Below are 25,750 nucleotides of genomic sequence, written 5' to 3'. Positions count from 1 at the left end.
AATTGCTGCAAGAGAATTTTGGCTTTAATCACTTTTGGACTGACTAGTCCCAACAAATTGAATATTTGGGATATACTTGATAATATAGTACGTTTCGTAACCTTTGATATAGGTACAGAATTAACCTTGTAAGAAAGTGTGCCCGATTGAGAGCACCACTGAAGGTATAAAGTTTTCGTATTTTCATTTGAGCCAAATGAAAATGGAATATCTAACGAAGATATAGAATCATGTAATTTATTAAGAATATTAGGATCGTTTGAAATCCATTTACGTAAAGAAAAACACCCTGATTTCAGAATGTGTATTATTTCTGAACACAACTGCGATAGATCGTCTGCCGATTCGGAACCCTATAGAATGTCGTCTACATACATGTCATTAGAAATAATTTGAGAAGCTTCTGGAAATTCAGTTGTAAAATCTAATGAAAGCTGACGTATGCATCTAACAGCTAAGAAGCTGGCCGAAGCTGTTCCATATGTAACCGTATTTAATTCGTAAGAATTTAAAGGTTGAGTTGGATCAGATCTCCAAATTATTTTCTGTAGGCATCTTTGAGAAGGTTCGATGAGAATTTGCCTATACATTTTTGCTATGTCTGAAGAAATGACATATGAATGCTGTCTGAAGCGTAATAAGATGGAAATGAGATCATCTTGTATGACTGGTCCTATCATCTGTAAATCATTAAGAGAAATACCTGAAGATGATTGAAAATAACCATTAAAAACAACTCTAAGTTGAGTGGTTAGACTTTCTTTAATAACTCCACGATGAGGAAGATAAAATTCTATTTTATTTGAAATACGACTGGTTGGCTCACATTGCGTCATGTTTCTCATTGACAAGTACTCAGATATGAATTGAGGGTAGCTTTGCCTTAACTTATCGTCTAGTTGAAGCTTACGCTCTAAAGTGTAAAAACGTTTAGTAGCAATTGTTTTAGAATCACCTAGTTTGGAAACAGAATCCTTGATAGGCAACGATACACCAAATCTACCATCTGCTAGCCTTTGGTACGTATTTTGGAACTGTGATTCGCAATCCTTTTCTTCTTGAGACAGAGATTTGGAGCTGGAAGCATTGCATTCTTCTAGTTCCCTGAATTGATTACGATCAGAACACATTTCACCATGCAATAGATTGCAATGAGTAGTGGTAGAAGATGATTGAAGAATTTGGCCTGGTATTATCCAACCAAACTTGGTTATGCCTACAATATTTGTAGATTGCTGTGCCGAAGAAGAATTATGATTAGAAGTAGAACTAGATTTATTAATTATTAGTTGAGCATTTGTTATCGTTGAATAGTACAATGAATTGAATTCTATGCGGTAATTTATTTCTTCTTCGGAAATTTGATCCAAAGATGCTTCGATTTCACGTTGAATATCTTCAAATTCGTGTATTAAATGTTTTGCATTATTTAATCTAGCTTGCAACTCAGTAACAGATCCATCTGCTGTATTAAAGTTATCTACGAATTTACTAAATAAAGTTAAGTTGATTTTGACAGAATTTATATTTTTACGTAATTTATCAATAGCTTCCGACATTTTTGACGTTTTTGATTTTTTAGTTTTTGACATTTATTTGTAGCAATAAATGGTTTGAGATTTTATATACACTGTATAGAAATTATTAAACTTTATAGAAATCAATTACTAATTAATCTTAATGTAATTTAGGAATAATTATTAAGTTAGTTTTATTACCGCTATTTTATTAATTAATGTTTTAAAAAACAAAGAAAAATTGCAAATTCAGATCTCAAATATGACAATTATCAACACTTTTATTTATGATCAGATAAGAAAGCAATATTTTAGGTAAAAACTGACTCACAGACTTTGAAGTTCTCGATGAGCGACGTAAAATGAGTTTTTGAATCGTTTGTTTGTCCAATTAACGATTGCTTGAATATGATGCTGGAACGACACTGAAATTCGTCCAAAATTTACCAATCTTGTATATAATGCTGGAGTGATACTGAAATTCGTCTAAAATTTACCAATATTCCACTGGTATCGAGGCTAGGAGGACCATTAGTATGGAGCTCTTACACAGGGAAAGCCCCTTGGCATTTTAGTTTCTTATTTTTTTTTTGTTGTTCTGGACAAACTAATCTGAATTAAATATTTTTTATTCTAAAAGTACATGACGCCTTTTTTGTAGTTTGACAATTAACTATATTTTTTTTACAATGGCGATGTGACAGTATGAAATAAACAGTGGCGTGTTCTATACATTTAATAAATACTTAACAAATATTCGAAAGTCAAATCGGTAGACAATAACAGTTGTTTTGAATCATCGTCATGGAAACCAAGATCGTCTTATGCTAACTAATTATATTGAAAGTTTGGTTTTGACAACCTTGTCAAAGAATTAATTTGTGTATGTATTTTCTTATTAATTAAATTAATTGATTAAGATTTGGTAATTTTTTAAAGACTCTTAGAAAAAATATTGTTCCTAACTCTTGCAGAAAGTCTCTTTTCCGCACTCGACTGCTTGCCGAACTCCCGGTTCGCGTCGTTCGGCAAACTGCAGTCGCGTGCGGAAAAGAATGACTTTCTGCACTTGTTAGGAAAATAACTATTTCAGATACAGTATGCGGCAAAATAAACAGTACTGAAATGAATATTGAAATGTTTATGATTATTTATATATCTAGTACACATGATATATCCTTGCAAACATTATTCACGACCACGCACGTTCCCGATAAAACATATTTTAAAGATGCCCTCTAGCCAGTAGCGGATCTACGGGGAGCAAAAATGAAGAAATTTCCCCCCTAACAAGGCCCAAAATTAAAGAAAAAAATTGTTCAAACATAAAAATATATTAGCTAATATAAAACCGAAACCACAGAAAGACAAATTCAACCCAATAAACACACTAGTTAGGAATATTAAGGGAACTTAATGCCTATAAGTTATTATTTATGTCTTTTATGTAATCTGAGTTTATCTTTTTTATGTCTTTTGGTTGGTTTTTCATTGGAAGTTCCCCCAAACGCAAATTTCCCCTTCCAAGGCAAATTTCTAGATCCGCTGCTGCCTCTGGCACGAAAACATATTTTTTCTACGAGCGTGAAAAAATGTCTACTTTGATTAATTATTTATATGGGAAATAAGCCACAATTAAAACGAAAAAATAATTTTATTAACGTTTCGACGCCCAAATCGGGTGCCGTTGTCAAAATACAAAATATTACTAAAATAAATAAAAGTGTTGTTGCTAAGCAAAAAAATGTCTACTTTGGCGCACGCGTTTTAGTTTAGAAAGTTTTACTTTTACGCACGCGTTTTACTTTTCCGCACGCGTTTAGATATTTTATTATGGCCTTAAAATAATTATAATACATGCAATAACCTAACATTTAGATATTATTTACTATTTTATTTCAAATGTATCTTATTGTATTCCTGTTTTAATGAAATTAACGCGACAATTCGATGAAATAAAATTATTTTGACATAATATTCGAAAGTCAAATCGGTAGACAATAACAGTCGTTTTGAATCATCGTCATGGAAACCAAGATCGTCGTCATGCTAACTAATTATATTGAAAGTTTGGTTTTAACAACCTTGTCAAAGAATTAATTTGTGTATGTATTTTCATATTAATTAAATTAATCGATTAAGATTTGGTCATTTTTTAAAAACTCTTAGAAAAAATATTGTTTCTAACTCTTGCAGAAAGTCTCTTTCCCGCACTCAACTGCTTGCCGAACTACCGCTTCGCGTCGTTCGGCAAACTGCAGTCGCGTGCGGAAAAGTATGACTTTCTGCACTTGTTAGGAAAATAACTATAATTCTAGTCCGGAATTCCGAAATGGCGGATGGTCAATTTGTCTGACTCCTTCAGCATTGCCCATATGTACGCATCTGATGGTGTTAGTTTAGGTGAGTGGCAAATACCAAAATAAAAGCGCAGTATTCGAAGAGACTCCCTGGCAGTGCGACAGGTTGTCCCGTCCTGCTGAAACTATTGTTGATTTTAAGTTTGCACCGTTTTCGTGACCTTTTCCGTATGACCGAAAATACTACTCCGCCAAAAAATTTTTTTCTGCCAAACTGAGAACTATTCTGAAGAACCTAACATTATCAAGACCTTCACATACGTTATAACGACATTCTGAAACGACTCAGTACGTCTTGGCCCATGACACATACAAATTGGAAGCATACGAATTTAAATACTGTTTATTTTGCCGCATACCGTATATTACAAGTTCACACATATATTCAGAAGGTGCAACAAACTTATATTTTTTTATGGAATACCCTGTATATTTTTACATTTTTGAACTCTCGTCAATGTTCTCGATTTTCCAATATAAAATTTTAGATGTTATATGAGGTAGTTTAAAAGATAATTACGTTTTTTTTTGTTAATTCCTTAGCAATATTACCACCTTGTAGAATTGTAGAGATTTGACATTAAAAAATGTATTCATATCCACACGATTTTTAATATATCATACTATTGTTTAAAATTATCAACATATCGAAATTTTTAATTCTGGTATACCGGGTTGGTCAAAACTTGGAATGAGTTTTCTTAAACATTTTTTTTTCATTTTAGTATTGTAATGAAATACTATTTTCTTGTAGTTTATTATAGTTCTTCCACTCTATCTTTTCACGTTGTCATCATTCGTATTATAGGAAATAAAAAAATATTTGAGCGAAACGTACGTCCGTTATAAAAATTTGAAATTGGCTAGTATTACAATGGACATTCTTATACTTCTTTTTATGTCATTTATTGGTATATAGATTGTCCAATAACCTCTACAGTACATAATATTTAAACCGTAGTTATCGGTAAATAATAAAGTAGTTTTATTGAAAATAAGCAAATATCGTTAGATCATATTCCTGTTTCAGTACCGGCGCTAGGGTATAAGGCGCCCGCCTGCAAAAGAAGCATAGGCGTCCTTCGGTGTCTTTTAAATTAGTATTTTGTATAGCACCGACAGAAAAAAGGTCATTTTGGCGCCCCCCTAACAGGGGCGCCAAAATGACCCGCCTGCAGTGCATCCCTTGCAGGCCCGTTATCGCCGGCCCTGCCTGTTGTTTGTAAATTTAGGTTTAGATTTGAGAAGATTACAAAAAGGAATATGTAGTAACAAAAATGCGATATGAGAAGACTAAATTGTAAGGAAACGACCAAGACAGTCGAATGGATTCGTTCGCTAAGCCACATGGAGCAAACATAAAAAGAAAACAAAAACCCTTACAAAAAAAAATTAATATTACCCCGTTGACGTGGTTTTGACACTTTTTAAATAACTAAATACAGAGTGTTCCAACGAAAATTTGACCCCTCCCCCAGAAACTCAGAAACCAAGAGTTTCTTCAGAATTTAAAAAAACATGTCCATTTGTATTGAAAGGGGGTCGAATTTTTATGCAAAATTCCCCCAGTTTTTTTAAAATACCAAGTGTAGGTCGAGTGGCACATCATTTGAAAGGTATTTTTTTTTCTCTACAGGACCCTCTAATTTTTTTAATTTGCGGAATAACTTTAAAGATAATTTTGGATTTAACTTATTTATAATAAATTTGTTAAGTCCAAAATTATCTTCAAATTTATTACGTAAATAAAAAAAATAGAGCGTCGTTTAGAAAAAAATGTACCTTTCAAATGATGTGCCACTAGACCACACTTGCTATTTAAAAGAAGTGGGGGTCGATGCGGGGCAGTAGTGGGTTACATTTGAGGGCATGGATTTTGCATGAAAATTCGTCCCCCTCCCATTAAAAATTAACATGTTTTTTTTTAATTTTTTTTTATTAATGGCTTTGACATAGCCAATTAGCCAGTTTTTTTTTAATTTTAAAGAAGCTCTTAGTTTCTAAGCTTCTGGGGGGTCAAATTTTCGTTGAAACAGAGTGTATGTCAATTTAGAGGTTAATAATATTTATTATCGCCAACCGTCACTAAAGTCATTCATTATTGTACCCATTTGCCCTCATTTGCGGCAGTAAAGTAACACTTTATTTTACTAAAAGAATAATTTTACTTAACCTGCCGCGATTAATCGAGATTGAATGTAAGTGGTCGACTGGTCGATGGCAGTAATCGATTATTCATTTGAGTTAACTTACAATTTATGTACTTTAATTATTAAAAATATTGTACAAACATTTACGATATTGTCAATTAAATTTATGCCAAAAATGAAATTTTGTAGTATTTTGTAATTATATTCATAAAACATAAATCAAAACTTGAACGATTTAGTAATTATTCAATATTGATAACTATCGATTAAAAATAGAAAGCGGCCATCATGCAAAATTCATCTGTCATCACTGTCATAAAAATTTTATTACGTCTAAAATTTAAAATATTCTTAAATTTTAAATTGTAAGTAAGTGTTAACCAATATCAAATTGTTGGCGATAAAATTTTGTATGCACCACGTCAGTAAAGACTCGTCTGTTATTCGCCTCGCTCGCTAGGCTCGCTCGGCTCATAATATCAGACTCGTTCGATAAAGAGTAACTTTACTGACTTGGTACATAAATAACTATTATTCTACATGGGAAATAAGCCACAATTTAACTTAAAAAAATGATTTGATTAACGTTTCGACGCCTACATCGAACGTCGTTGTCAAAATACAAAATATTAATAGGGGAGAGTAGGGTAAAGTGGAATAGCTAAACTTTGAAATTAAATAAATTTTACAATTTTCGAAATGAAATTTTGTAAAAAACACATCTTATTACAGTATAGTTTAAGATCATTATGTCGCAATATAAATTAAACTAAGTTAATAATTTTTTTGTTATGCGTGGGTTTGTCAGGCATTGTCTTTTTTCACTTTGCCCCGCATGGTTGGGTAAAGTGAAATAGTCTAGAGTACGGTTTGAAATCGTCCTAGCTTCTTACTTGGCGCTTCTTCCTTATTTTTCCAGATTTAATCTTCCAATTTAACGTAGCAACAGAAATTCCGTGTTGCATAGCAGCTTAATTTTGGCAAAGTCCCCCGTTCGCAAAGATTTGATTCCAGATGTCATTGGCTCCACAGACTATTGTTGTTGAGTCGTTTTTCGTTTATAATTTCCCATATTACACCTGGAAATACACATATTCTTTCTTAATGGTAGCAATCAAGTATAAATACAAGTGGGGTAAAGTGAAACGATAGTTCACTTTGCCCCATCTATTAACATTTCACATTCCCCCAAATGGATTTAAAAGCAAACTTGCTCAGTCAAAATTTTTAACCCTAACCTAACAATCTATATTTTAATATAAAAGATAGTTAAGTATGATTGCTTTTGTGTGTTGTTTTAAAAAATATGTTGAGTTAAATAAGAAGAACTAGCAATTACACTCACCTGTAGATTTTACGAATAGTCGTCCAAAAATGTACATATAGTGATATTTTCAATAACATCGACAGACGACCGTTACAAAATGATCGATAAGCATGTACTACTTCTAAACATTGATTGGATTGTAAACAGTGATGGCTCCGTTTGCGTAAAAATTTGAAAACGAGCTATTTCGCTTTACCCCACTATTTCACTTTGCCCTTCCCTCCCCTACCTGCATTAAACAGAAATGTTGTTGCTTAGTAAAAAATTCTTCTAATAATTTATTTAATCTGTTAATAACATAATATGTTAAAAACACACGATGTTTAACCTAGTTGGCTATGACTTTGACACTAAACTTGCTTTAAAGTTTGACATTTTTATACCTATTTGACGACTTTATAGTTCCGGTTACTTAGTTACTACTACCAAAGTGAATTTATCTAAGGAAGTGAAACCAATGGGTATACGAGTATTCACTAGAATATGTGGGAAATGTTCACACATACGAACCAACTTGTTTTAGCCTGAAAAATGCTTACTAGATAGGACATTGCAAGTCTGTGGATCTCATACAATTCGATTGTCTTGGACGTGTTTTATTACAAATTACATATATTATTATTTAATCGTCCACAATTTTGAAACACTCATTATTTATATCAAAAATGAATGTTTTTCGATTGTTCGTCATCTTCATCCTAAGTTATCATGACTTGTGGGCCTATTAAAGTTATATATAACGTTCTTGCTTTGTTGCTTTAGCCACGAAATGTCTATGTACCTATTGCCATACAAGAAATTCTCGGCCTGGAATTATCGCAAAAATAGATGGACAGATATCTGCATTACTTCAAGAAGAGTCTCATTTCTAAAAATCTATACATCTTAACAGATGCTTAATGATTTTGCAAATTGCGCTTCTTCCAGGGATCGTATTTCTATTTTTACGCTATCTCTCTATCTATCCCTATTTTAGGTGGCACTTACCATATTAACTAAGTTCGTGTTTAATAATTTCTCGGCTCTATCAGTCAATCGGGTTGGTGATTTCTGTCGACTTCTTCCCTCTAGTTTTTCTTGGACTACTAATGTCTCTAGTTTATCTCCATATATCCTTCTTCTTCTTATAGTTGTTGTAGATCTGTCGATCTGTTAATTCCGACGTTGAAGTATTTCTTGAGAGGTAGACTGCCACTGCCGGCTATCTCTCCATCTTTTGGTGGTCTCCCCGGTGGACGCTTGCAGCTGGTTTTCCTTCTAGCGCAATTCTTGGTAGTCTGTGAACCTCCATTCTTTTTACATGACTGAACCATTCTCTTCGTCTTTGACCACCCCATCTGACTACATCCTGCACGCCACATTGTTCCCTGATGATGTTGTTTCGTATCTTATCCCTTCTTGTCTTATCTGCAATTGTTCTTAGTGTCTTCATTTCGGCTGTTCGTAGCATGCTTTTAGTTTTATTGGTGCCTTCTCCTGATTCAATACCATAGGTCATAACAGGTCTGATGCAAGTTTTATAAATTCTAACTTCGTTGTCCTTTCTCATACATAGGTCATTCCAGACCACATCTCTCAAACATCCGGATATGACTACGGCCTTGTTTATTTGTCCTCTTAGGTCTCTGGCTGGGTCATGATATCTTGATAAATCTACACCTAGATATTATGTGAACTGGCTAAGCTGTTTTATGAGTTTCCCCGCCATATATCCAAAAAATTTTAATATTTTTGAATTTATAAAACTGTAGTGACGTTGTGGATTGTTACACTCTGGAAGAACAAACTTGTTTTTACTTGACTTGTTTTTAGTAGCATAGCTTTACTTTTTTACTATTTTTTATTTAATCCAGAAAGACACTGCGCATCCGCTAGGAAAAATATTCTGATTCGGATTTTTTGCACAATCTTACTCAAAAAGGACTTTTTAACAAGTTTGCATGTTGCCAGGACCAAAAGGTAGTCAAAAATGTTTTAAATGTTTTTTTTTGTTTTTTTCCTAAAATTATTTTTTTGCATGGAAAAAACTTTTTTTGAGTTTTTTGGATCATTCCAAACAGAAAATGTTTTAAGTGACTTTTATCTAAAAATGATAGTTTTTGACATATAAGCGATTAAAAATTGAAAAATTGCGAAATCGGCCAATTTAACCCTCAAAAACTATGTGACAAACTGAAAATTTGAATGTTGCCAAGGTAGGTAGATATTCTTTAAACATCGTTTGATGAAATCCCGAAGAGTTTTTTGTAATACAATATTCAAAACTCCTTTGTTTTTTAATTGCTAATCAAGCGTGCGCGACATTATTTTCCACCTACAGTATGGTGCAAATGAAAGGAATAAATTCGTTATTTCCTAAACCGGCGACTTATGGTGACAAGTTATGATATTGCGGCATATATAATATATGGTATACTAGACTAGTGACGTCATCTATTTGGATGTGATGACGTAATCGATGATTTTTTTAAAATGAGAATAGGGGTCGTGTGCTAGCTCATTTGAAAGGTTCTTCAATTCTCTATTCAGTAATATAAACATTTACATAATTATTTACACAGGGTGTCCAAAAAATGTTTATTAAAATAAATTATTTGACAAAAAAAGAAGTAGAAGGACACCCTGTATAAATAATTAAGTAAATGTTTACATTACTGAATAGAGAATTGAAGAAATTTTCAAATGAGCTACCACACGACCCCTATTCTCATTAAAAAGAAATTATCGACTACGTCATGACGCCCAGACGGATGACGTCACTAGTATACTATATATGCCACAATATCATAATTTAAAAATAAAAATCGACTTGTTTCGGGATTTTTCCTTAAAGTCGTCGGTTTACGAAATAACGAATTTATTACTTTCATTTGCACCATACTGTCGGTGGAAAATAGTGTCGCGCACGGTTGATTAGCAATTAAAAAAAAGGAGTTTTGAGTATTGTATTGCAAAAAACTCTTCGGGATTTCATCAATCGATGTTTAAAAAATATCTACCTACCTTGACAACATTCAAATTTTCAGTTTTTCACATAGTTTTTGAGGGTTAAAAATGGCCGATTTAGCAATTTTTAAATTTTTAATCGCTTATATGTCAAAAACATCATTTTTAGAGAAAAGTCACTAAAGACCTTTTCTGTTTGGAATGATCCAAAAACCTAAAACAACTTTTTTCCATGCAAAAAAAAATAATTTTAGGAAAAAACAAAAAAAAAACGTTAAAAAATTTTTGACCACCTTTTGGTCCTGGCAACATGCAAATTTGTTAAAAGGAGTCCTTTTTGAGTAAGATTGTGCAAAAAATCCGAATCAGAATATTTTTCCTAGCGGATGCGCAGTGGCTTTCTGGACTAATTATTTATTAACATTTACATACATCGTAATTATTGTTTTTAGACGATAGGTTCGAGCTTATGGACGGCATTCTAGGTATGAGTTTGTCTCCCATTTCTGATGGAATAGAAAGAAAATTATTTTACCATGCGGCATCTAGTCCGACTGAAAATTGGGTATATACTGCTCACCTGAGGAATGAATCATTATTTTCTGTTGATCAACCTAAATTATTTCACGTAAGTTTTCTACATTTAAAACTGTTGTATTAATAGTCTGGGCTGATTATCAGAGAATAGGCCATTTTTGGGAAAAAGTTATTTACCAGCAATTTTATTGCTGGATGCGAATCTTATGATTGTATATATTAATAATATAGGTATGCAAAGTCCACAGATAGTGTGCTACTTTTTTATAAACAAAATGGCGCCCGAAAATCGTGTTTTTTTCAATTTTTGCTCTATAACTCCAAAGATTATAACTTAACAACAAAAACACTTAAATTAAAATTCACCACAATTAATTTCTACATAGACACGCGTTTTTCCCAATTTACTTCGACAAACATTTTCCCAGGAAAATGCGGGTTTTTCCAACAAAATCTTTAATTTTCAACTAAAATTTTAGATAAGTAATTGTTTATCAATAATTAAATATCTTGGTAACGTAAAAGCCCTTTTCATATAGATTATAATCCCTGAAGTTGATGGAAATTGAATGAACAGTTTAGCAACAATTGAATTGTGAATTAAAAATTTACGGTCACTATAATAACCACAATAATTGTGATACATAAGGATAACTATGATTTTTGTATAAAAAGGTACTGTACCTATCTAATGTACTTTACGAAATTGAAATTGGACTATTTAAGCGGCCTCAGGAATATTTTAAAATTATAAACAATTTTTTGGCTTATAAACAAATAGAATATCTCGGGAAATTTTAAATTAAATTAAATAAAAAAAACGTTATTGGACAAAGAGAGGCAGGATGCTTGCTTCTAAAGAAAAAAAGTTTAATTGTGATGAGTGATTCATTAGATACAATCGGTCAACATTGACCGGCATTTACTGCAAAGATATAAACAATAGGATCATAATTTTTGAACCATCACCTTTTTGTTTTTGTCGCCTTTCCGCACACCAATTTTCATATCTTTAAAATAATCATAACGTATATTATTATAATAAAAACTATCGGTATTACGAGTGAAAATTGACAAAAATACCAAATTCCAATCAAAAATTAGGTTGGAGAAAATGTAATCTCCTAGTTCAAAATCGGTACACGTTAAAAAAATGCATTTTCTCGGCTTCCGATGGAGCAATTTTCTTTATTCTTTTTTTCTTCCCCAGTAACTCGAGTAGAGCCATCTAACTAACGCATTATTAAATGTCAAAGTGGCTTTTGTTTTGTTATAATAAATTAATTTATTTATTATAACAAAAATTTATAATTAGTTTAATTAAAGATTGTTTAAATAATTATACAGCTTTCAGATGAGAATATTTGTGTTTTTAACGTTAAAAGGTACACTTGTATTAAGGTTATCCAAAAAAAATCTACAACTGGAATAAATATGTAGTTTCCTTTTCTCATAAATAAATTAATCTATTATAACAAAACAAAAGCAAGTTTGACATTTAATAATGCACCAGTTAGATGGCTCTACTCTAGTTACTTGGGAACAAAAAAGAATGAAGAAAATTGCTCCATGGACAGCCGAGAAAATGCATTTTTTAACGTGTACCGATTTTGAACTTTGAGATTACATTTTCTCCAATCTATTTTTTGATTGGAATTTTGCTGTTTTTGGCAATTTTCACTCGTAATATCGATAGTTTTAATAATAATAAATATGTTATGATTATTCTAAAGATATGAAAATTGGTGAGGAGAAAAAGGACAAAAATGAAAAGGTGATGGTTCAAAAATTATGATCCTGTTATTTATATCTCTAACGTAAATGCCGGTCAATTTTGACCGGTTTTATCTCATGAATCACTCATCACAATTACACGATTTTTCTTTTAAAGGATGCATCCTTTCGCTCTGTTTCTAATACCGTTTTTTGATTTAAATTAGTTTAATATTTACCAAGATATTCTATTTGTTTAACAGCCAAAAAATTGTTTATAATTTTAAAATATTCCTGAGGCCGCTTAAATAGTCCTATTTCAATTCTGTAACGTACATTCGATAGGTACAGTGTCCTTTTATCCAAAAATCGTAGTTATTATTATGTATAATAATTATTGTGGTTATTAGAGTGACCGTAACTTTTTAATCCACAATTCAATTGTTGCTAAACTGTTCACTCAATTTCCATCGATTCCTGGAATTATAGTCTATACGAAAAGAGCTTTTATATTACCAGGTTATTTAATTATTGATAAACAATTATTTATCTCAAATTTTAGTTGAAAATTTAAGATTTTGTTGGAAAACCCGCATTTTCCGGGGAAAATTTTCGTCGAAGTAAATCGGGAAAAACACGTCTCTATGCATAATTTAATTACGGTGAATTTTTATTCGGGTGTTTTTGGTGTAAAGTTAAAATCTTTGAGGTTATACAGCAAAAATTGAAAAAAACACGATTTTCGGGCGCCATTTTGTTTATAAAAAAAGTAGCACACTATCTGCGGACTTTGCATACCTATATTATTAATACATACAATCATAAGATTCGATTCCAGCAATAAAATTGCTGTTAAATAACTTTTCCTTGTATTTTGGTAATTAGCCCAGAGTATAAACATATTATATCCGCAGCTAATGAGTTTTGAAATTATAGCGGTAATGTTATATGTAGTAAAGAAACCGCTTATAATACTAAATAAACACATAACTACGTTAACACAGAAATATTCAGACATTAAATGCTTCCTTTGCGTTTACGAATATCTTAACACGTTCGGTGATATACGAATATCTTAACACGTTCGGTGATATACGAATATCCTAACGCAGTACTACCGCCGACACTTGTGCGTCGTCGGTACCCTCGATGAAACCGTCGTGACGACACACTGTCGTCATGGGCACCGAAGTTGTTAAGCAGCAATGGCCTTTGCCAAATTATTACTTAAAAAAATATCGAACAAATAATTTTTATTCTTCTAACAATATACTCACAGGTTCTTTAGCTTCCATCCTATTAGTTTTTTGTACGTAATGGAAGAAGCTTTGGCTTCTGTTAGACTTCTACGACTGTAGCTACATCTCCTAGACTTCTTTTAATGTAGCAGAAGAGAAGCAGTAGTAAAGTGCATTGCATTTTAAAGTGCATAAACATGTCAAAATAAGCATATTAAGGGCTAGGTTTTGTTACTCGGGAGTTTTTGGGATCGCTTAATATGACTACGCCATCAGAACCTACCTCCGGAGCACTTGGTGCCCAGGGTCACTGCTAAGGCACGTCATTTTCTGGAGTTTTCCGGGTATTCGGCATTAAATTGATGCAATTGGATTACGTGGGCTTATTTTAGGGTTGCTGAAATGGAATACACCATCAGAACCGACACCAGGAGCACCTGTTATCTAGGATCACGTCATCTTCTGGAGTTTTTGGGGATACTGAACACAAAAATACGCCATCAGAACTAACCCTCGCAGTATCTGGTGCCCACGGTCACCGCTAAGGCACGTCGTCTTCTGGAGTTTCGAAGGTTTTCGGCCTTAAATGCATAAAAGTCGATTACTAGGCGGTTTTTGAGGTCGCTGAATACAAATGCGCTATCAGAACCAACCCCTGGACCACCTGGTGCCCAAGGTTACTGGTAATGGATGTGATCGTCTGGAATTTGGAATGTTTTTGAGCACCAGGTGCACCGGGGGTCGGTGCTGATGCCGTGTTCTTGTTCAGCGACCCCAAAAAACTTTAAGTAATCTGTTTGCACCAATTTAGTGTCAAAAACTCTGTCTTCAGCAGTGCAGTGAACCTGGCCCCCACCCAGTGGCGGCTCGTATAACTTTAGGAAGGTAGTGCCAGAATCCGGGCAGCTGCCTAAATTTTTTGTGGCGGTTTTACGATATGGTCAAAAAGGATATAAAATATAAATAGAGTATCACGATAAGCTGAATTTAATTGGGTTTTTATATTTAACTTACCAAGCATTGAAAAACTAAAAACGTTATTCATGTGCACTTTAGATTTTTCATGGGATTTCAATTTCTCCCATATATGTACAAGATCATCGGTGCCTTTGTTTGACCAAGTCTCGTCACCTCCAAACAAAACGCATACAAAACAGAAGAGTTTATTAGTTTGTTCGCAACCACACAACCAGCTATTTTTATCATAAATAATTTTATTAAACTTACGACAGCGAAGTTTTTGTCCATTTCCACTTTGTTTTTCAAGTTTTAAATCGGGTAAAGGCCGACCGAGTTCTTTAATTTGTAGTTTTTTTTTCTAACGAAAAACCACCAAAAGAGTTTTTTAATATACTAATTTGATTCATTGTCAATAAATAAATTAAACGTAGAAAATAATCAAAATATTATTTTTATACCTACGACACCCACGATCACAACGCACTAACTAATAATTACAAATTAAAAAATATAGTAGAGTATAAACACAAATATACAATACAGTAGTAGACAATAAACACAATAGCGTCAAGCAAACGCGTAAAGAAACTAGAAATATGCATATCTAAAACATTGTATCTTAAGATCCACTAACTTCCTTTTCGAGATTTCGAGCCTGGCACGGAGACTCCAATTTAAACGTATGTTAAAAGTGCAATACCGCTCTCTCTCTGTCACTTACACAGGATGCTCATACAATCTTTCTCTTTTCTCACGAGCCACTATGCCGTTCGGCACTGGGATTTTTATGATTTTCATCCTTTATCCGGTCAGCTGTGGGTGGCCAGAGTCGGTAGATTTGCATTGCGCTACACAGTTGCCAGATTTGATATAATTTATAAAAATAAAGAGAAATATTCACAAAAAAAATAAACAGGCATTAAAATGTTTTTAAGATAAAAAATATGTTTCTGCATAGTTAGCAAGGTAGTGCCATGGCTCTATGGCACTACCTCACGGGCCGCCACTGTCCCCACCTGTGCTCCGGTGGTCAATTTTGATGGTTTATTCTTCTTCAGCGACCGCAAAAACCCTCGAGTTATAAAGCCTGGCCCTTAATACACTTATTTTGACATGTTTATTTTGGATGCAATAATGACTTTAAAATGCAATATGCATTTCAACCCATTTTTATACAGGGTGTTTGGTGGGTCGATGGAAATTTTTTAAGTTATAATAGGGGACGCCATTTGCAAAATTTTTTGCTAATAATGTATCGCTCAAACTGTTAACATTTCCGAAATAAAGTTAAGTTTGTCAATATTCGACAACCGTCTATTTCACGTTTAAAAATTATCTAGGCGTACTACGTCCCTGTTTTACGAATAAAAATGTAAACCTACAACACTGACTCTTCGCATACAATTTCCATCAGCTATCGTCATTCTCCGAACGCATAACAAAGAAAAAACAATATACCTGCTGTGCTAACAAACAATCTACCTGCTATGAAGTGGTTTATTTTGGTTTATAAACATGGTTATTGTATGCGTATGAAAGGTGCGTTTTACTGTTTTGACATCCGAATTGTGTTTGGAGTTGCATTAACAACGAAGGGTTTTTGCAATCTGAGCAAGTAATACGTAAGGCATTTTTTATGTCAGGGAAGTATCTCGCTTAGATAATTATTTTTAAAAATAAAATAGACGAGCAGCCTTATTTTCGAATATTGACAAATTTAACTTTATTTCGGAAACCTTAACAGTTTGAACGATACATTTTTAGCAAAAATTTTTGCAAATGTCGTCCCCTATTATCCCTTAAAAAATTTCCATCGACCTACCGAACACCCTGTAGAGTAGACTTTTTTCCTGACATAATTCTAAACACAATGTGTAAAGTTGCACGTCTCTATGTGCTGTATTTAAAAAGCGATTTATTTTGTGCTAAATTCTTTGGCCCATCACTGTAAAGGATGAAAGCAGATGGAATAAATATACAGGTAAACCAGGAAGTCTGGAAAATCGGTCTTGCATAATATATTATTTTCATTTTTTCAATACCTTATCAACAACTATCAAATACAATAGCATCAAACCAGAACAATAACAGAAATTACCACTAATAAAATTTTAAATACATAGCGCACCCTCAGTGCAACTCAGTGCAAGACTGCATGCACTAAGTCAAAATAAGTAAGTTTCGAGATAAAGACGATTTTGTTTATTTTCGTGCTAATATCGGTGAAATAAGACACAAGTTTTAAGAAAAATTAACATTTGATTATGATTTTGCATGCTTTTCAGCCTATATTACATTAACCAAAAATAGAAATTTAAATAAAATAATATTAATGCAAAAAAAATTAGGAATTTCAAAGTTACAACACTTTTGCACGGAAAAAATTGTTAATCACTACACATTTAGTATTAGAATTTCAAAGTTACAACAGTTTTTCACGGAGAAAATTGTAAAAAGTGTAGACACATTTACTTTTACAGTAAAAACTGTGTTATCGGCCACCTGTACTAACGGCCAGTTTAAAAATTCCCCAGACCAATTATGTATACCTAGACTACAAAAACTGGCAATACCGGCCACCTTTCTATATCGGCCAATAGTTCTTTCATTTTTAGTGGCCGTTGCTGACAGGTTTTACCGTAGTTGTTGTCCTCTTCTCGTACATCATCTTGTCCAAAATATTTTTATAAAAACTATGGTTGGCTTCTGGTATCATACCCGAATGGCATAAGTATACGCTATCTTTCTTTTGGCCATTTGAATTTTTGGCTGTTGAATATTGAATTTTGGCATTTGAATGTTGTTGAATATATATTTTTGACCTCTCAGTATTGTCAGTACACAAGTTTCAAGATAACTGTTTTTCATTTCATGAGAAAAAATACTTTTTGTCGTAAATAATTAGTCTTAATTTATGTGGTTTTAATCCAATCTAACAAATAAATGGTCAAACGACATCGCACACATCTTACGGAAAATAAATATAATATCACACAAAGGACATAAAATTTACATGAATAGATTGGTCTCGAAAATCTTTGTTTATTGTCTCAGCCATTGATGGATTACGTAGACGCGCTGAATATTAAAATTAAAGACCACAGATATAGATATTAAAATAACAAATATCTTACTTTTTTCATTGCTTGTTATTGCTTGTTATCGAATCCGTTGCAATGTTCCGTGCAAAACTGTTGTAACTTTGTTACATTAGAGTTACAACAGTTTTGCACGGAACTTACGTTCAAAAACGCAAAATAGTTAAACTGTTGTTGTTGTAATATTTAGCCCATTAAGCATTTGAAAGTTACTAAACATTTACAGGTGATAGATATGCATGTTTACAATCGAATTCCATGATTACTTCATTTTCATAAAATTTTGAGTTACTGCAGTCTTGCACTGAGGGTGCGATAGGTGCAAAGCCACAAAACATGTTCCAAATGACCTCCCTGAAACGTGATACAAGACTCAAGTTATTTGTGATCGTTTTCACGCAAATATTTCTGGTGTATTTCTTATTATCTCACAGTTGGTTATAATTCAATTTCTTGAGTCAGTAGATTTTACATCTTCGATCTTGTTCTTTGTGTGCCGTGCTTGTTTTCAAGCGTTGGCTATCGTCGTATTAACAAGCTGATAAAATGTTTCTCGGTCGGCAGCTATGTGAAACAATTCCTCGACCATTCGACCTATCCATTGTCTAATTTTACGCAGCCAGGACAGTTGTTTGCTTCCAACCTAGCGTTTCCCTTCGATTTTGTCCTGCATGATCAACCGGAGTAAGCGATATTTATGTCCTCTCATTGTATGACCGAAGTATTGAACCTTTCTCATTTTTATGACGATGATCAATTCTGGCCCTTTGTTCATGGACTATTAGTCCGTTCTTTAAGGGTAAAATATTGTAAAATCTCTAAATTTTAAAGAACAGCTTGGATTGACAGGAAATTTGGCATACACATAGCTAACAAGTCAAAGAAAAAAAGTGATAATGTGCCGATATGTGCTTTTGCCCTGTGGGTGGTTTTCACCCCCTTTTGTGGGTGAAAAAATATTCGTCTAAAGAAAGTCAGGAAATGGATAAACTGGCTAATTTTAAGTAACTTTTGTTCTATAAAGTTTTTTCACTAAGCCAATACTTTTCGAGTTATTTGGCAGTGAATATGTTCACTTTTTCAACAAAATAACCACGCTTTTAGACGATTTTTCGCAAATTCAAATAGTAAGTATCTTGTCGAAAAAATATTCTTAGCAAAAATATAGCCTGTAAAAATTTTTAAAAAATGGTGTATATATCACGTCTCTACACCTAGTAGAAGCAGAGTTATAGCTAATGAAAAATAGGTTCATATTCGTCAAATTCCAAATGTAATACTTTAACGTGAAATAACCAAAAATTAAGCACATTTCGGGGAAAATTAATTAAAACTTATTTAAAGTGTTTAAAAAAAGCTTCATTTTTGTTTTATAAAAAAATTTCTACCATCATAACTAAACAAGTTACGCTCAAAATAAAGTTAGTCCCTTTTGGATTTTGTAAAATAATCGAGAAAATCACCCCATATTTTTCAAAATTTAAATTATTAACAATTTAACTTTGAAACCAAATTTTTACAAAAATAAGCACTTTGACTCGGTCAAACTTACAGATCATAATATAAACACAACATAAGTAAAATAATTTGTGGAGCGGTAATGATTAATTTCATTTAAGTTGCTAATTAGGGGGTGGTCTTCCCGATTTTTTTTTGCAAAAACAAAAGGTATCAACTTTATTTTGAGCCTAACTTGCTTAAATTTAATGCTAGAAACTTTTTGTAAAAACAGAAATAAAGCATTTTTAAACAGTTTAAAATAGTTATTATGGGTTTTCCCCAAAGAGTGCTTAATTTTTTGGATATTTCACGTCGAAATATTCTATTTGAAATTTGGTGAATATGAATCTATTTTTCATTGGCTATAACTCTGGTTCTACGAGATCCAGAGGCCTAACGCGTACACCATTTTTTTTACTTTTTTATGTGCTATATTTTTGCTAAGAACGTTTTTTTCGACAAAATACTTACTTTTTGAGTTATTTGCGAAAAACCGTCCAAAAATGTGGTTATTTTGTTGAAAAATGAACATATTCACTCGAAAATAACTCGAAAAGTGTTGACTTGGCGAAAAAGCTCTATAGAACAAAAGTTACTTAAAATTAGTCAGTTTACCCATTTCCGGGCTTATTTTGGACATATATTTTTTCACCCCCGAGATGGGGTGAAAGTCACCCCCAGGGCAAAAGCACACATCGGCACAATATCACTTTTTTTCTTTGACATGTAAGCTATACGTATGCCAAATTTCATGTCAAACCAAGCGGTTCTTTAAAATTTAGAGCAAAAACCGTGAAAGAATGGACTATAAAGTATATTTCTATTCTCTTCTATACACGCGTTTTTGCTGCTTTTGTTGAACATTTTTTTAGCACATTCCCATATCAGTCGTGGAAAAGGGCCCCGCGACAAACTTTGATAGGGGGCCCCTGTGGGGCTAGCTACGCCACTGAGTTGGTTATAATTCAATATCTTGGGTCAGTAGATTTTACATTTTCGATCTTGTTCTTTGTGTACCGTGCTTGTTTTCAAGCGTTGGCTATCGTCGTATTAACAAGCTGATGAAATGTTTCTTGATCGGCATCTAAGTATATGAAACCATTCCTCGACCGTTCGACCACTGGCGGATCCAGGGGGGGTATCACGGGGTCATCTATCTAATTAGCCTTCTTCGGTCCATCTTTGGACATAGGCCTCCCCAATCCTTTTCCATTCTTCTCTGTCTGTCGCTACAGTTATCCACCTAGAGCCCACGTGCTTCTTGACATCATCTGCCCATCTCATTTGTGGTCTTCCTCTGCTTCGTTTATATTGCCACGGTCTCCAATTTATGAGAATTTTGTTCCATCGGTCTTCCTTTTGTCTTATAGTGTGTCCGGCAAATCTCCATTTCAACTTTGCAACTTCTTGTCTAACATCCCTAACTTTGGTTTTCTCTCTTATCCACTCGTTTCTCTTTTTATCCAATAGTTTTATGTGCAACATTTGCCTTTCCATTGCTCTTTGCGTCTTTATGATCTTGTCCATGTTTGCTTTTGTAAACGTCCACGTTTGGGAACCGTAAGTGAGAACAGGGAGTACGCATTGATTGTATACCTTGGTCTTAAGATGTTGTGGATATCTTTTGTTTTTAAGGATGTAGCTTAGTTTTCCAAATGCCGCCCATGCCAGTCTAACTCGTCTTTTGATCTCTGCTGTTTGGTTTTCCTTGTTAAGTTTTATAATTTGACCCAGATATATATAATCATGAACTTGTTCTATTTCATCTTGTCCGATCCTCATTGTGATGTCCTCATCTGTATTTGTTATGATTTTGGTCTTGCTGTAATTCATATTAAGGCCTATCTTTCCGGCTTCTATGTCCAGTTCTTTCATCATTTCAAACAATTCTTCTTTTTTATCGGTTATCAATACGATGTCATCGGCGTACCTTAGATGGTTCAAGCGTTGTCCACAAATTTTTATACCTTTTTCTTCCCATTCTAATCTTTTAAAGATATCTTTCAGAACCTGATTGAAAACTTTCGGTGATATTGTGTCACCCTGTCTTACGCCTCTATTTATTTGAATTGATTGTGTTCCTTCGTATACTTTAATTGTTGTTGTGGCATCTTTATATATATTGGCTATTAGGTCTGTATATCTGTGGTCAATTCTGCTGTTAATCAAAGAACTTTTCACTGCCCAATGTTCGACACTGTCAAAAGCCTTTTCGAAATCTATGAACGCTACATATAGAGGGATGTTGTATTCATTTGCTCGTTCTATAAGGATTTTCATACTTAATAAATGATCACTTGTGCTAAATCCCTTTCTAAAACCAGCTTGTTCTTTCGATTGGTATCCGTCGAATTTTGTCGTCAATCTGTTGGTTCAAATTTTTGTTAGGAGTTTAGACATTACATTGAGGAGTGTTATAGGACGGTAGTTTTTTATATCTGCTTTGTCCCCTTTCTTGTGTAAGATAATGGTTACGGATTCCTTCCAGTTGTTTGGGATTCTTTTTTCTTTTAATATTTTGTTAAAAAGGGAATAGAGAGTATTAATTACCACTTTTCCACCATATTTCAGCATCTCTGTAGTTATTCCATCTTTTCCAGGCGATTTGTTGTTTTTCATTTCTTTCAATGCCTTCTTTATTTCTGATTTGCTTATTTCTGGCTGTAATTCTGAATTGACATTTTTTATTTTCGAGTTAAGTTGGGTTTTTATTTCTTCTGATGGTTCCTTTTTTGTTTTATATAACTCTGAGTAGAAATTTTGGATTATATTTATGATGTCGTCTTTAATGTTTGTTTCTACTCCGTTTACGTCTTTTATTTTGTTTATTTCAAATCTGCCGAGTTTCGGTCTTAAGCATTTCATATTCTTGTTGTTCTGTATTACTTCTTCTATTTTTATTTCTTGTTCTTTTCTCTTAGTTTCTTTTATCATTTTGCTTATTGTCTTATTGATTTCTACATATTCTATAGATTTCCTTTTGCCTTCTTCGACAAGCTTTCTTCTTTTATCCATAAGCTTCTTTGTTTCTTCTGATACATAGTTGTCCTTTTTAACATCCTTTTTTGCTATTTCTTTTCCTGATGTAACCATCGTTGCTGTAAGTATGTTGTTTATTTCGTCTATATCTTTATCATCACTGTCTAATTTTTCGGTGAATTGTTCTTTTAACAGGTCTTTGTATTTCTCTTTATATTGCCCTAGTTTGTTTCTATCTACTATATCCGAGTTTCTTATTATTTTTCTTTTCATCTCATAGTTACCGTCGATATTAATTTTTGCTCTGACCATCCTGTGATCGCTACCTGTTGTGAATTTGTTAAGAACTGTTACATCTTTAATGATATATCGTTCCGTGGACAGTATGTAGTCGATCTCATTTTTTGTGGACCCATTAGGGCTGATCCATGTCCATTTTCTTTGGGACTTTTTTTTGTAGAAGGAGTTCATTGCGTATAGACGCTTTTCTTCTAGGTAGTTCATCAAAGTAGCACCTCTATCATTTCTCTGGCCGTATCCGAAATTTCCTATTTTAGTTTCTTCTTTGTTTAGTTTCTTACCCAGTTTAGCATTGAAATCTCCTATTACTAGTGTGAGACGATTTTTATGTTCTTCCATAGCCTTTGAAATATCTTCATAAAATAGTTCGATGTCTTCGTCATCATAAGCTGTCGTGGGGGCATATACCTGGATAATTTTAATTGATGTTCTTCTTATTTTGAGTATGACATAGGCGACACGATCTGATATACCTTTGATTATTTGAACATGCTTACTTATGGTTTTATTTATTATAAATCCTACTCCAAAATTACTATTCTTTTCATTTCCTTTATAATACAGTAGATTCCCGGAGTTTAGCTGTATTCGGTTTTCTTCTTTCCTTCGAGTTTCCGACAGACCTATGATATCCCATTTTATATTTTTTAGTTCTTCCTCCAGTTCATGTACTTTTTCATCCGTGGACATTGATTTAATATTGTATGTCCCTATTGACAGATTGATAGATTTTCTTGGTTTCTGTTGTGTTCGTCGTAGTGGGTTTTTCTTTTTATCTATCAAGAGCGAATTATTGCCTCCCCCAGAATCCGTGACGCAGACCTTTGAGGTGTGGGATTCAGAAATTTCCTTACCCACCTGGGGACCATTTCCGTTTGTTCTATTATTCGCCATGATAAAAAGAGGGGGGTAATGGCAGTTAAAACACCACGCTTGCCATGCGGGTTGGTGAGTTCTTATTCAGCCGCCCACTCTGGGTCAGACGCTGTTTGTAGCCGCTCACTCTGAGACAGACGCTACTGGTTTGTGAGATTATACTATCCCTAAAATCAAGGGTTGCCAGCTCCGCCATCTTCGCCGTACCGGAAGTATTCTTCGTCGCCTTGGATGCCGTTCTGGACTTCATCCGTGACCCTGGACAAGGGACCCTTAGCAGGTGCTAGCTTCCCGGGTCAGGAAGCTCCTGGAATCTGCAGGGGGCAGGGATTGATTCACTTTCCCTGATAGGACTATCCAATAGAATCCAAGGGAATCCAAAGGAGTTCCTACCCGCTACACGGGGTCATGACCCCCCCAAATTGTAAACTCACTTATCCTAGGGTTGGTAAGACTAAGTGACCTTGCATCAGAGAAATGTAATTAAACCACCATAAAGACCCACGACCCTCCCCAAAAAAAATTTCTAGATCCGCCTCTGCGTTCGACCTGTCCATTGTCTAATTTTACGCAGCCAGGACAGTTCTTTTCTCCCAACACAGCGTTTCCCTTCGATTTTGCCCTGCATGATCAACCGGAGTAAGCGATATTTTTGTCCTCTCATTGTATGACCGAAGTATTGAACCTTTCTCATTTTTATGACGATGATCAATTCTGGCCCTTTGTTCATGGACTCCAGCACACGTTCGTTGGATATGTGTGCTGTCCACGGGATTTTGAGCATGCGACGGTAACACCACAACTCGAACTCTTCTAATTTGTTGAGATTCTTCATTTTTGTTGTCGAAGTTTCACATCTATAGAACAAAAATATTTTCGATATGAGTGGAATAAATTGAGGAATTAAGAAAAGCGCAACTACAAAAATCTAAAGGATTTAAATCCGGCGATTGAGCAGGCCAATATTCCATATAGTCCACGGCGCATCTGTTTTGAGATGGACGTTGAGAGGTGACTCAAATTCTTTTGCAGAAATTGCTTGAAAATAAATCAAATAATAATATTTGAGTTATCCTCTCTCTCAAAAAGGTCCGGAACATTGTTTAAATAATCAAAATGTCAAAAATTGAAGGAAAAATTCGATTTTTTTCTTGGTTTTTTGATTATATCTTTAAAAGTATTCATTTCCGAGAAAAGTTGTACTGAAATAAAAGTTGCGTAATTAAATTTCCTACAATATAGGATTGGTTAAAAATTTTAAAAAATAGTTACCCTAGTTGCAAAATAGCAATAATTGCGAAAAAACCATACAAAAACAAGTATTGGTATTTTACGTTTTTCAACCATTTATGCTACACTTAGGACCTTCATATTTCATTCAGAAAAACTTTATGATACAGTAAAACAATACTGTAAATTTCATTAAGATCGGTTAAATAGATTTTGCAAAATAAATTTTGCAATCCAGCTTTCGCAAAAAAATTCATTTTTTCAAATTGTTACAGGACTGAAAATAAAGCAGATAGCAAGTTGAATTTTTTTTTGCTTATAGAAGTATACTGTACCTTTCATTTGCAATTTTCAAAATTAAAATCGATTAATTACCACGGCGTAAGAAAATTTTTGAAATAAACAATAACTTTTGGTGCTACGCGCAGAACAGCGGTGTTCGGTTCACACAAGTTGATTTCCAACAAAAATTTCTTCCAATCTTTATCTAATATATTATTTTCTTACTCTATATTTTGTTGTATTTTAATATTTTAATTCCACAAAAATCAAACTAATTTTATAATTGTTTGTGAAATATTGTTTAAACAATTGCATATGTTTAAAAATAATAAACTTTTATTATTTAAGTTAAAATATATGAACAAAGAAAATTTTTGCTAATAAAAGTGTTATTTCAAAGGATAGAGTATGTGTTTTTATTTTGCAATAAACAAATTTATTTATATGTATCGAAATGTAATAAAAATTAAAATGTATCAATCATTATCAAAGGTCATTGGAATGCCCAATCAGAGCAAACTATCCGCTGTCCTGCGCGTAGCACTAATAATTAATGTTTATTTAAAAAAATTCCTGACGCCGTGGTGTTCATCGATTTTAATTTTGCAAAATTGCAAATGAAAGGTACAGTACACTTCTATACGCAAAAAAAAATTCAACTTGCTATCTGCTTTATTTTCAGTCCTGTAACATTTTGAAAAAATGAATTTTTTTTACGAAAGCTGGATTGCAAAATT

General features: G+C 33.4%; 1 protein-coding gene across 2 annotated transcripts in view; it reads left to right on the top strand.

The window, feature by feature from the left end:
* The window catches only part of LOC126887829 (major royal jelly protein 3-like), a 175,141-nt gene that overhangs the window by 106,115 nt on the left and 43,276 nt on the right, over positions 1-25,750 (top strand). For both annotated transcript variants that reach the window (XM_050655697.1, XM_050655696.1), the window contains exon 6: positions 10,753-10,928. In XM_050655697.1, the coding sequence (XP_050511654.1) occupies positions 10,753-10,928 (176 nt within the window). The remainder of the gene's footprint in view (positions 1-10,752; positions 10,929-25,750) is intronic.

This window comes from Diabrotica virgifera, chromosome 7 (assembly GCF_917563875.1).
Source record: "Diabrotica virgifera virgifera chromosome 7, PGI_DIABVI_V3a".
NCBI lineage: Eukaryota > Metazoa > Arthropoda > Insecta > Coleoptera > Chrysomelidae > Diabrotica > Diabrotica virgifera.
Note: the sequence above shows the minus strand (reverse complement) of the source record. Positions and strands in the feature narration are given on the sequence as shown.